General features: G+C 44.9%; 1 protein-coding gene across 1 annotated transcript; it reads left to right on the forward strand.

Moving 5' to 3' along the window:
- Positions 1-679: 679 nt before the first annotated feature.
- G6PC1 (glucose-6-phosphatase catalytic subunit 1) lies at positions 680-8,733 on the forward strand. The gene is made up of 5 exons (XM_045526629.1): positions 680-1,102; positions 3,693-3,802; positions 4,683-4,788; positions 5,369-5,484; positions 7,147-8,733. Exons 1-5 carry the CDS (start codon positions 867-869, stop codon positions 7,656-7,658), a joined length of 1,080 nt encoding a protein of 359 aa, XP_045382585.1. The 5' UTR covers positions 680-866; the 3' UTR covers positions 7,659-8,733.
- Positions 8,734-13,424: the final 4,691 nt, after the last annotated feature.

Here is a 13,424-nt window from a genome sequence, read left to right on the forward strand (position 1 = left end):
TCAACTTATGAGTTAAAGCCCCAAAGGTTCTAACTTTAAGGTTACTAAACAAATTAATCACTGCATTCAAAAATGATTACTTTCTGGACAGGCGCAGTAGCATGTGCCTGTAATCCCCGCTACTTAGGAGGCTGAGGCAGGATGATGGTTTCAGCCCTGGAGTTTGAGACCAGCTTGGGTAACATAGTGAGACCCCGTCTCAAAAAAATAAGCAAACAAAGAAACAAAATTATTGCTTTCTGGCGCTAAGAGATTTGGAGCCAATACTGGGAAGAAGATTGATCTCCCAATCCAGAGACAGATTATAGATTCTGATATAGCTAAGGAAGGACCAGCAAGATGTCAGTCCTCAATACAAAACAGAACTTACTATGTTTTAAAATTAATCACTTAAAACTTAAACAGCTAGAGCACCAAGACTTTTCCTTGTCCCCAAGTAAGTGCAATTGCACACTTGGGAAATCAGACACCTTTGCAAGAACTGTGGTAGATTTAGACTCTGTCCTGCATCTCCCGCCTGGTTTCGGGGACCAGGAGGGCAGCCCCTGGCACTGTCAAGCAGCATGCCAAAGTTAATAATTGGCCCTGCTGAGTACATGGCCGATCAGGCTGTTTTTGTGTGCCTGTTTTTCTATTTTACGTAAATCACCCTGAACACGTTTGCATCAACCTACTGGTGATGCACCTTTGATCAATAAATTTTAGACAAATGTGGTTTTTGAGTCCAAAGATCAGGGCTGGGTTGACCTGCAGACTGGATACAGGGTGTATACAGGGGCAAGGCACAGGCTGATAGCAGAGCAATCACCACCAAGACTGAAATAAGTGCAAGGGCTCTGCCGACGGCTTCCTGAGGTGCCAGGGAAATGAGGATGGAGGATGGAATGAATGCTCTCCATGACTTTGGGATCCAGTCAACACACTACCTGCAGGTGAAGTACCAAGACTCCCAGGACTGGTTCATCTTGGTGTCTGTAATTGCAGACCTCAGGAATGCCTTCTACGTCCTCTTCCCCATCTGGTTCCATCTTCGAGAAGCTGTGGGCATCAAACTCCTCTGGGTAGCTGTGATCGGAGACTGGCTCAACCTCGTCTTTAAGTGGTAAGAACCCTCCAAGGAGGTGATCAGCAAGAAAAGCAGCTGGCATTCCCTCTGGAAATGTCTGTCCATCAGAAGCTGCTTTCCCAGTGCTATTCAGGAAGCCACTGTCTACTTCCTGCACTTGACTTTGGATCATCTGCATAAAGAGGGAGGGCAGAGAAAACCTGTCAGTGAGTTGAAAATACAGGAAAGTCTATTTTATATGGTTTGAAGGGGTGGACAGATGGTTGAATTTAGTGAAAAGTCTGAGTTACAGGCTTTGAGCAAAGGGACAGTTTTACTACTTTGAAGCAGAATGATAACATAAGGATAGGTGTATGAAAGAAGAAAGAGGATGTATGAAGAAAGGAAATATAGATGATTCAAAAACCTGTTGTGTGGCATAATGAAAAGTAACAAGGGCTCTAGCCCTTGTTCTGCCACCTACCGACTACCTGTCCTTGGCAAGTCGTATCAACTCTCTGAGTTTCTGTTTTATGATCTATAATAATCATAGTTAACATTTATTGAACACTTAGGATATGCCAGGCCATGTGCTAATTGGTTTCTTGTGGGGCAGTTACTACTATGTCACAGATAAAGAGACCAAAGCATTGAGTTAAATTAGACCAATATGGTTAGTAAACGGCAGAGCCAGGACTGAAGCCCAGGCAGGCTGGCATCAGGGGCAATGCTCTTAAGAACTATGTTATATCCAGTGCTGATAAACTGACTCTCTGGGGGGGGGGGGGGCGAGAGCAGGAAGCCCGAGTTTAGCACTTGCTAATTTCCATTGTGTAAATATTCCCATTATGACCACTTCCAAGATACCGATGGCTCTGGCTTGCAAAATTCCTGAGTTTTTAACAATTGACTCTTGTTGGCCACCTGACTCTAGCACACTACTGGCTTGGCCTCTATTTCATCATCTAAAAAATGAAGGGGACCAGCTGCCCTCTAAGACTTTTAGCATCCCTAGAACTATCCATGTCTACCATCAGGCAATTCTTAAGATCTCTTTGAGCTCCAATTTCCTTTGGTCATAACAATAAAAGTTCTTTAGAGTAGGGGAAAAAATTGTTGTTAGTTTACTGAGCCCAAGGCAGACTGATGAGATCCATGAAACCTCTGTTGAAAAAGCTACTAAATGTTATCTGTAATGTCCCCTTCAGCAGCATGCCCCTAAAAAATAAAAAGATAAAGGGTTATTCCAAACATCTGATCTCGATTAAAGAACCATGGATTCTCTCTGGGTTGGTGGAGGTCGGAGGTAGTGGCTGTCCCTCATTTCTGTGAGAAATCACCCTTGCACCAGTGCAGGGAAAAAGAGTCATCCTGACTGACATTTTGTGACCAAAAGCTTGGCACTTGTCCCCAAGGCCACATCAGAAGAACGAGGACAAGTGGTTGAGAAGGAAAAGGAAAAAGGAATTTATTAATTTGCTGGCAAATGAGGAAAATGGCAGACTCCTGTCTTAAAGTTCCAATTTTCCTAACTACGGCAGAAATATGGAGCTTTTAAAGGGAGGGTTCTCAGCTTTAGGCTATTGTTGTTCAACTATAGCTGATGACACTCCCCTGCCCCTAGCAACCATTGGCCTGAGGGAGGGATGTAGGTTTTAGTTCCCAAAAAAATGGGGGAAGTTTTAAAGAGACAGAAAACATTTCTACCCTTTTTCAGGCCGTTCCCTCTGTTACAAGTTGACACCTGTTTCCACAGTGAAAAACAGTCCTAGTGCTTTCAAAGGGGAAGTGGTTTGTCTGAGATAGTCTGTTTCAAAGCAGGGAGGATACAGGGCAAGCATCTAAAGCTGCCTACATCCTCACAGAGAGCAATTCTGGTGGGGACAGAGACCACGTCTCCTGCAGAGCTTGTCACTGGGGCTGAGGTGCCTTCTCTGGTGTTAGAGAAAATGCAAGACTCCCTGAGGCCTGAAGAAAGAGAAGAGGGAACCCTTAGTATATGCAAATCCAAGTTGCAAACTATAGTTCTGTATGCATTCTTCCAGGACACATTCTCCTTGGAGTTTAAAAAAAAAGTCGCTGGGTGCTGCAGCTCAGGCCTGTAATCAAAGCACTTGAGAGGCTGAGGCTGGAGGATTGCTTGAGGCCAGGAATTGGAGACCAGTCTGAGCAAGAGCAAGTCCCTGTCTCTACACAAAACAGAAAAAAAATTAGCCAGGTGTGGTGGAGGGTGCCTGTAGTCCCAGCTACTCAGGAGGCTGAGGCAGGAGGACCACTTGAGCCCAGGAGTTTGAGGTTGCAGTGAGCTGTGATGACACCTGGGCAGCAGAGTGAGACCCTGTCTCAAACAAACAAACAAACAAAAAAGTCACATTGCTGCCATTAATATGGATTTTAGAATCTTGGGTTTATTTATTTATTTATGTTTGAATAGATGACACATTCAAATGGTTCAAAATGCAAACATTTTATAAGGATGTGTCATAAAAAGTCTCCCTCCCATGCTTCTCCCCAGTTACCCAGTTCTCCTTCCTGGAGGCAGCGTGTGGGTTTCTCTTCAAGCTACTCTCTCTTCTCCAAGGTGTGGGCTTTGGGCAAAAGCATCCTCCATTCAGTAACTCCAGACACTGGTTCTGTTTTTCCACAGGATTCTCTTCGGACAGCGCCCATACTGGTGGGTCCTGGACACAGACTACTACAGCAATACTTCTGTGCCGCTGATAAAGCAGTTCCCTGTCACCTGTGAGACTGGACCAGGTAAGAGTCCAGAGCTGGGGATGGCTCGTCAGAGTCTCCCTGAGCTGGGTCAAGGAGACCAGGCCTTTATGCCCCAATATAGACCAGTTACTGGGTGCAGGCTGCCCCTAGGGAGAGTGTAACCTTGAAGGTGGCTTTCTTCAGCCTAGGGCAATGCCCGAAGGCCAAGAGCGGAGGGCCATCAGCCATCACACTCTCAACAACAGGAAATAAGTTCTCCCATCCGGGAGGTGCTCTGGGGGGGCACATCTCCCGACCCTCTGTCTCCCAGGGCAGAGGAATCAAGAATGGGAACCGGTTGCAGCATTAAATAAAGTGGTCAGAGTAGGACTCACTGGGAAGGTGAGCTCTGAGTCAAGACTCGAAGGATGTGAGGGAGTCAGCCAGGAAGTTTCTGGCAGAAGAGCTGTCTGGCCAGAGAGGATCGCCATGCAAAGGCCTGAGGTGGGAGCATGCCTGGCATGTTTATGGGAGAACAATGAGGCCCTGTGGCCGGAGCACAGTGAGCAAGGAGAGAGTAGAACAGAAGTGATGGAGGGCAGGTCAGTTTGCAACTGTGCACCCAGTATGTTGATTCTTTGTGTAATCTCCAGACTGCGTATAACTACAGGAGCAGGAACCTTCTCTGGTTTTGCTCACCATTGTATTCCCAGAGCCTTGCACAATGCTTGGCACATAGTAGGATCTCAATAGATATTTGTTAAATAAACAAGTTATGGATAAATGAGTGGATGGTAGGATGAATGGGTGGATGGATGGATGGGTGGGTGGGTGGATGGACGGACAGATGGCTGGGTAGCTGGGGGGATGATACCCCTGGCAGTCTCCCAGAGGAAGACCTTTTCACTTTTAGTCCATTCATCTCTTTCCTGCCCTTCAGGGAGCCCCTCCGGCCATGCCATGGGTGCAGCAGGTGTATACTACGTGATGGTCACATCCACCCTCTCTATCTTTCGGGGAAAGAAAAGGCCGACCTACAGATTTCGGTAAGAACTCAGCACTGGGGTGGGTGGTGAGGGCAGGAGGCGGCTGTGTCCGCAGCTGGCACACCACTCGCTCTTCCTCACACTCTCAGCTCATTCCCACAGCTTGCGTTGGCACTGATTAGAGTCGTGGCGCTGAGGGTGAACACTAGAGTCATGGGATATCAGGCTGGAAGGGACCCATGAGTGCAACCCCTTGTTTCACAGATAAAGAAACCAGGAGGCGTAACACCATAAACAGGCGTCTAAACATCAGCTAGTGAGGTGGTGGTAGGGCTTAAACTAAAACCCATGTCTGTACCAACCATGGAGTCGCCCCGTCCAGGTTAAAATAACCAGAGAAACAGAGGACAGTCCTAACTACGGGGAATTCTGGGCGTGTAGCCAATAGGGAAGTTAGAATTCATATACACAAGGGTTCGCCACTTGCTACAGGCATCTTTGAGCTTTTGAGTAGGGGCTTCAATTTACAAAAATTCCACTGATGGCACCTAAGTTTGCAGGCTCCAGCATTCCTGCTGGGGCTGCTTTCCTCGCGGGAGGATCCGCACCTAGCTTGTCATGGTTGCCTCTTCCACTGCAGGTGTTTGAACATCATTTTGTGGTTGGGATTCTGGGCTGTGCAGCTGAACGTCTGTCTGTCACGAATCTACCTTGCTGCTCACTTTCCCCACCAGGTCGTTGCTGGAGTCTTGTCAGGTATCTATGCTCCGACCCCCTCCCCTCCCCGTCCCACCCCATTTCTCCCTAATCAAAGCAGAGTCCCAGCATTCTAGCCATGTTCTGTGTGTGATCGATGCTGTTAGCCTTTCAGTGGGTTGAAAGTCAAGGGTGGGTGATTCGACATGATTGATTTCTATAGGAGTGCACAGATCTACACAGCTAAGTGTGTAGAAAAGCTGTATTACATCAAATTAACTCACCGAATTGAATTAGTTTAAAATCTCAGCTTTTTACAATCCTTTTTTCTTTTTCTGAGACAAGGTCCTGCTCTGTCACTCTGGGTACAGTGCAGTGGTGTCATCATAGCTCACTGCAACCTCAAACTCCTGGGCTCAAGCAATCCTCCCACCTTGGCCTCCCAGAGTGCTAAGATTACAGGCGTGAGCCACCGCGCCCGGCCTACATTCTTTATTTCTTACTGCTCTTCAGTTGGAAGTGGGCCCTAATTTAATATTCAGGGAATCTACCAAATTTAACAAATTAACACTGTACTCTAAGAAACTGCTTTATTTAAATACAATCATTTGCAAACCTAATAGAGTTCTGGAGTTGATCTCTTTTATAGGTTCAGAGTTTTGAAAGTCTCTTTTCTTAGATCCAGTTAATAAGGGGCAGAAAAGATTTAGGTTAAGCATAAGGAAGATTTTGTGGGAGGCACTAGAATATGAGACCTGAAGGAAATTGTGGAATTTTCCCCCGGAGATCTATAAGAGCAGAACACAGAGCAGAACACAGTAGCATCCAAAGAAGAGTGTTTAGAACAAGGGAGCTAATGGTCTCATGGTAATCACAAAAGCAACACAGCATTTAGGACTAGATTCCATGTTTGGGGAGGAACCTGGAAGCCAGGTCACATGAAAAACCTGGGAATGTTTAGGTTAGAGAGAATAACTGTCTTCAGGCTGGTCGAGGTGGCTCACACCTGTAATCCTAGCACTCTAGGAGGCCAAGGTGGGAGGATCACTTGAAGTCAGGAGTTCAAGACCAGCCTGAGCAAGAGTAAAACCCCTGTCTCTACTAAAAATAGAAAAATTAGCCAGGTGTGGTGGCGCACACCTGTAGTCCTGGCTACTTGGGAGGCTGAGGGAGGAGGATGGCTTGAGCCCAGGAATGTGAGGTTGCTGATGCCACAGCACTCTAGCCTGGGCAACAGAGCAAGGTTCTGTCTCAAAAAAAAAAAAAAGGAATAACTGTCTTCAAATGTGTGACTAAGGGACTACGTTCACAATTTACTAACTTCTGTGGAAAGAACTGAGACCAATAGATGGTATTAGAGGAGGATGGATTTCAGCCCAGCACGAGGAAAAACTATTTAGCAATCAACTTCATTCAAAGATGAAATGGGCTGTTCTAGTGGGAGTGAGCTCTCCACCCCTGGGGGTATTCAAATAGACACAGGAGGACCCCTGACAGGAAACTTGCATACAGTGAGAGGATGTATGTGACATGACACTTCCATCTGAAAGAGTCTATGTTGAGAACAGGCTGGAATAAACCAGGTGACCCTCCAATCTGGGGTCTAGTGATTTAATTCCACAATGGCAGGACAGATGGCATGTCACCCATTGCTGCAAATCCACCTCTCCTGAACATCCAGAATCTTTCCTGTCTTTCACAGTCATTCTTTCTTCCGCTCAGGCATTGCCGTGGCTGAGACTTTCCGCCATATCCAGGGCATCTACAACGCCAGTCTCAAGAAATATTTTCTCGTCACCTTCTTCCTGTTCAGCTTTGCCATTGGCTTTTACCTGCTGCTGAAGGGGCTGGGTGTAGACCTCCTGTGGACTCTGGAAAAGGCCAAGAGGTGCTGTCAGCGGCCAGAATGGATCCACATTGACACCACGCCCTTTGCCAGCCTCCTCAAGAACGTGGGGACCCTCTTTGGCCTGGGGCTGGCGCTCAACTCTAGCATGTACCAGGAGAGCTGCAAGGGCAAACTCAACAGGTGGCTCCCATTCCGCCTCAGCTGCATCGTGGCCTCCCTTGTCCTCCTGCACCTCTTTGACTCCTTAAAACCCCCGTCGCAAATCGAGCTGATCTTCTACGTCCTGTCCTTCTGCAAGAGTGCGGCAGTGCCCCTGGCATCTGTTAGTGTCATCCCCTACTGCCTTGCTCGGGTCCTGGGCCAGCCGCACAAGAAGTCTTTGTAAGGGATGTGGAGTCTTCAGTATTTGAAGTCCATGGCTGTGCCGGGGTTGAGGGGGACTAGGGTCTTCTGCCAGCCCATTTTGAGGCCAGAGGTGCTAACGTCAGCTCAGGGGATCCCCTTCTACAATCCTAATCACATTGGGTGATGTTTCTGAAAAGCCAGCGCAGCTATTTGAGAAAGCCTTGACTGTTAGAAGTGGGGTCATTCTGGGTTTTTCCTTGAATTTCCTACTTGTGCTCATTGTTACCAAGAAAAGGAGAGAGAAGCAGTATATTTGATAGGGAAAGAAGGACGGATGAAGGTGGAGTTTTCAGTATGCTGCATATCATGCAGACTATGTGCCATGCAATGTCTAAACGGCTTCAATTATATGCCAAGGCACTCTCAATCACGGGGGACCAAACTAAAGTATAATTAACAAGTGGTTAATGGGGTAATTCTGCTTCTCATATTTTTCTACTGTACATACATGTATGTAATACATTCATCGTTGTGTTTACTTGGATTTCTGAATGGCTGCAGTGACCTACACATAGTACCAGGTCAGACTATTCAGGCATAGTGGACTTCTCCTCTATCACATTACATCTTCCTCCTCATGAGCCCAGCTCTGCTTTCTCTGCTTTCCCCAGAATTTTCCACATCCACCCTGCTGTATCTTCAGATGGCTAACGGGCAACCCTGTGGGGATACTTTTTGTACGTTGCAGTTAAACTCCGAAATCTTGGACAAAATAGCAAGGCGAGGGCCAGGATTCCTCTCTCCAGAAGGTCACTCCAATGTTACTTTTGATTCCTGGAGGGTAAATATGACTCCTTTCTCTATCCCAAGCCAATCCAGCCACATTCATAGAGGAAAAGCCAGTTCCTCCTTGCCTATTCTCCAATCTCAACTGATTTGCAGAATATGCCCTTAAAAAAAAAATCTGAAGACTATTTATTTGAAAGACCTTGTGTTTCTTACTAATTATATAGTATACCATACATATATTATCATTCACACCAACCATCCTGCTCATAACATCTTTGAAAAGAAAAATATATATGTGCAGTATTTTATTAAAACATTTTATTTAAGAATGAAGTCTTGTTGATTACTATATTTTAGATTCAATGTGATCTGACGGTTCTAATTCTGGCCCACCTAAATTTCTAGCTCTTTCTCTGTTTCCCTAAACAAATAATTTGGTTTCTCTGTGCCTGCATTTTTTTTTTTTTTTTTTTTTTGAGACAGGGTTTCGCTCTATTGCCCAGGCTGGAGTGCAGTGGTGTCATCATAGCTCACTGCAGCCTCAAACTCCTGGGCTCAAGCAATCCTTCCTGCCTCAGCCTCCTGAGTAGCTGGGGCTACAGGCATGTGCCACCACACCCAACTAATTTTTCTATTTTTTGTAGAGATGGGGGTCTTGCTCTTGCTCAGGCTGGTCTTGAACTTCTGGCCTCAAGCAATCCTCCCAAAGTGCTAGGATTACAGGCGTGAGCCACTGTGCCCAGCCCCTGCATTCTCCCTTTGGAGAAGGAAAATGCTGTGTCTCAAGTTGACCTGAACTTCTATCAGGGACAGGGAGATTTTGGGGGGCACAGGTAGAGTTGAGCATATCAACATAGGCACAGGATCAGCTCAGAATCAGAAAGATCCAGAGTTGGCCAAGACTGAACATGAATTACCAGAGCACAGGTCAGCATAAATTGCTCTATGGTATCAAATTGCAAGTTGAGGGCAGACAGGCAGGGTCATTACTAAACTAAGCAATTGTGGAATGCAAGTTGTAGTGGCAGAACGAGACTGGGAGGATTCTGGAACCCAAGATTTTGGGTTATAGTTAAAGAAAGTCTAAACAGGGCAAGTCAGAGCACCAAGGAATGCACAAGGAAGCTATTGCAGTCTTCTCTGCTAAGTGATTTGTTTCATCCTGAGTGTAGGGTCCCACCTCTAAAGGCCTCAACTCCCCACCATAACCCTGGACTTTGTGGAGGTGAGACCTGCGCATTTACTCCAGCACTTCGGAACGTGTATATTTAGGGAAAGTTGAATCATCCTCCTGGATTTGGGTTCTTGGAGGGGGAAGGACTGGGCCCCTCACAGACTCTAATGGCCCCACCCACGGAGAAAGGAAGTGGCCTTGATCTGTCTGAATTGAACCCCACTGCTTAGGCATGGCCCCATCCTTGAAGATCCATTTGCTCTCAGGGACCAAGTCCAAGATCCTTGCCAGAGGAGTCTCGTAGGAAGTAAATAGAGCCGCTACCACCACCAGCACCTGTCAGTTTACAAGGTTGATAAGGACACAGAAGAACCGATAAAGTTTATTGAGCGCTTACTGTACACCAGGCTCTGTTCTATGCACCTTATTTACACAATTAACTCAATTCTCCCAATATCTCTGTGAGATGGTTACTACCATTCATCTTCATATTATATATAAATAGGCATTGAGGGGTCAGGTACCTGGTCTAGAATGAGGGGGCCAGTTTCAGAATCAGGCAGTCTGACCCCAGAGGCCCTGCTCTACCGCGTCTCACCCCAGACTCCACGGACCCTGGCAAGACTGGCAGCTGCTTCAAAGCACCCTTCAAGTACCAGGTACAACTCTTCATTCAGAACAGGGAGGATCTGATTTCTTTTCACTGGAGGCCATTATAAAACTTAGAACAATCCTCCCAGTAAGATAGCATTAGTTTCTAAGTATATTTCAGTGGTAATTTCATAAAATGACTATTAGAACAGGCATCTCCATGCTAGTTTAATAGCAGTGTCTAGAGCAACTTTAGAACTTTGTTGTTTTCTTTCAAGAAAGAGTTTCAAAGTCATCTGGGTCAGATAGTAAGTAACTTAATATTTCTAGAATTGAAATAGAGTGAGAAGACAGAGAACTTTTGGTATAGATCCATATAAAAGGATAGAAAATAAAGAGAGACTGGAAGATTGTTTAGATCAGAAACTCCACAAATATGGGTTTGATACCTTTCATGGGGACAGGCTAAGCCCAGAATTGGACACTCCTAAAGGCTTAGAATTTGCGATGGATAAAGCTGATCAGAGTGTCAGCTCATGATCAATTTGTAATATGGCCAATTTATTAGAACATTTCGATCACTGATCTGCTCCCCAAGTTACAGATTTATGTCTGCTTTAGAAATGGCTTGGGCTGGGCGCGGTGGCTCACGCCTATAATCCTAGCACTCTGGGAGGCCGAGGCAGGAGAATGGCTCGAGGTCAGGAGTTCAAGACCAGCCTGAGCAAGAGCGAGACCCCATCTCTACTAAAAATAGAAAGAAATTATATGCACAACTAAAAATATATAGAAAAAATTAGCCGGGCATGGTGGCACATGCCTGTAGTCCCAGCTACTTGGGAGGCTGAGGCAGAAAGATTGCTTGAGCCCAGGAGTTTGAGGTTGCTGTGAGCTAGGCTGATGCCACAGCACTCTAGCCCGGGCAACAGAGTGAGACTCTGTCTCAAAAAAAAAAAAGAAAGAAAGAAAGAAAAAGAAATGGCTTGTAGATCCTCAGGCTGGAAGCAAGTATAAGTGACCAATGACAGCTTTAAAGCAAGGTTCATGTTATGTTATAGCATAATTTGATACAGTGTTCTAGCAGTCTATCCATTTTCAGGTGGTAGATTTGAGGATGATGCATATACACACAAATGCACACACCCTATGCAATTGTATTAATTGCCCAAGGAAAACAGACCCATTAAGAAAGTGCAACTTCTGCTGCCTAGGCCAGTGCAGCACCACACACAGACAAAGGTTTGGGGCTTTTGTTTCTGTTTGTTAACACAATTTTAACAGCTTTAAAAAAAATTATAACAGCTTGATAGAGATACAATTCACATACCACACAATTCACTCATTTAAAGTGTACTATTCAATGGTTTCTGTCTCATAGTTTGCCTATTGTGGGCATTTCAAATGACTGGAATCATATAAGATGTAGTCTTTTGTGTGTGGCTTCTTGCACTGAGCAGGATGTTTTCAAGGTTTATCAGTGTTATAATGTGTATTGGTATTTTATTTCTTTTAATGGACAAATAATATTCCATTGTACAGATATACCACATTTTGTTTATTTGTTCATCAGTTGATGGATAATTGAGTTGTTTCCACTTATTTATTTATTTTTTTTGGAGACAAGGTCTTGCTCTGTCACCCATGCTGGAGTGCAGTGGTGCAATCACAGCTCACTGCAACCTCCAATTCTTGCCTCAGCTTCCCAAGTAGCCAGGACTACAAGCATGAGACACCATGCCCAGCTAATTTTTTTTTTTTTTTTTTTTTTTTACTTTTAGTAGAGACAAGATCTTGCTATGTTGCCCAGGTTGGTCCTGAACTCCTGGCCTCAAGTGATCCTCCTGCCTTGGCCTCCCAAAGTGCTGGGATTACAGGCATGAGCCACCTTTTGGCTATTATAAATAATACTGCTATGAACATTTGTATACAAGTTTTTGTGTGGATGTATGGTTTCATTTCTCTTGGAAATATTCCTAGGAGTGGAATTTCTGGGTCACATGGTAACTCTATATTTAACCTTTTAAGGAACTGTCAGAGTGTTTTCCCAAAAGATTAGTAAGGAAACATTTTACAGTGTTTTTGGTTTTGCCATCACTTTTGATTTGCTAAGATCATATCCTTTATCATAGCTTTGTCTACGTCCATGCTTTGCAAGAGTTTTAAAGCAAGACTGATCAGGTGGTCAGAATTTTACACGATGAAATTCCAGTGGGCTCCTCCCACATTCAGGGACAATGGCTTTGTTGTTCCACTGTGCGTTCTAAGAGCATTTCATTTGAAGACATGTCTGGATAGCTGCAGTTCCGGTCCTAATCAATTGACTGGTTGTTTGTAACCTGTCAAAATTTGCTGACTTGTTTTCCGAAAACCATTGCTTTAACTACTGAATTATTAATAGTGATTGATTTTGCTCTGTAGTAATTGCTGAACTAGACTTGCAGGCCCGTATGTGTAAATAAAATAGGACAGTATCATTTGTGTCCAAAAGTTTTTCAAGAGCCCTCGAGAGTGGAAAACACTCTGGCCAAGTGGCCTTCTGGTGATGTAGTTAAGGAAAGAATTGCCTGGAAATGGTATAAAGAAGCACTCAACAAAAGTCACTTCCATCAGAGAACCAAGACTCTAATTCATCTGAAGGGAAAACTAGTGATTGTACAGTCCAGCGATGGGCAACCCAACGCCCCAAATCTAATTTCAAGGTAAAAGCATAAAAAGCTGTATCTGGGCTCCTCTTCTTAATAAAAAGAAAAAAGTCTATAAATATTTTATTTTCCTGAGTTGGTCTTTATGCAAAAAAAAAAAAGTTGCTCATTATGAATTCTATTCAAAAAATTTTTTCATTTCATGGATACAGAAATCAAGGCCAAGAGAGATAAAATGGCTCACCTAAGTCACAAAAGTAACCTGTCCACAGGTCTCCTGATTCTTAGCAGAGAGCAGTCTCCCCCCCCCCCCCCCCCCCCGCCAGTTTCCTGCATGTATTCGGGCTGCGGGGCCAACTCGCAGCTGTTGGAACAGAAGTAAAAGACATATGTAAACGATACAGCCAGTATGTGAACCAGACCAGTGTCTGTTAGCCAAATTAAGGCCATGGCTAGAATAACTGTAGGTTCGAGGTGGCCTTCTCCTAATTATGGCTTGGGCTTCTCCTTTAATCTTCATAAGTGTCCCCAGGGCAAAAGTGTAACTAACTTCAGCAGGGAACAGCTTAGTGTTTCTATGGAGCTTGGGGTTTTTGTTTCTGCTCTATCA

This window comes from Lemur catta, chromosome 15, assembly GCF_020740605.2.
Source record: "Lemur catta isolate mLemCat1 chromosome 15, mLemCat1.pri, whole genome shotgun sequence".
Classification (NCBI taxonomy): domain Eukaryota; kingdom Metazoa; phylum Chordata; class Mammalia; order Primates; family Lemuridae; genus Lemur; species Lemur catta.

What these genes read in the sequence shown, in the direction of transcription:
- G6PC1 (XM_045526629.1), top strand. Translation starts at nt 867, where the DNA reads ATGAGGATGGAGGATGGAATGAATGCTCTCCATGACTTTGGGATCCAG. An exon ending in CACCTGTGAGACTGGACCAG is followed by an intron (nt 3,803 to 4,682) that starts GTAAGAGTCCAG and finishes CCTGCCCTTCAG; the next exon opens with GGAGCCCCTCCGGCCATGCC. An exon ending in AGGCCGACCTACAGATTTCG is followed by an intron (nt 4,789 to 5,368) that starts GTAAGAACTCAG and finishes CTTCCACTGCAG; the next exon opens with GTGTTTGAACATCATTTTGT.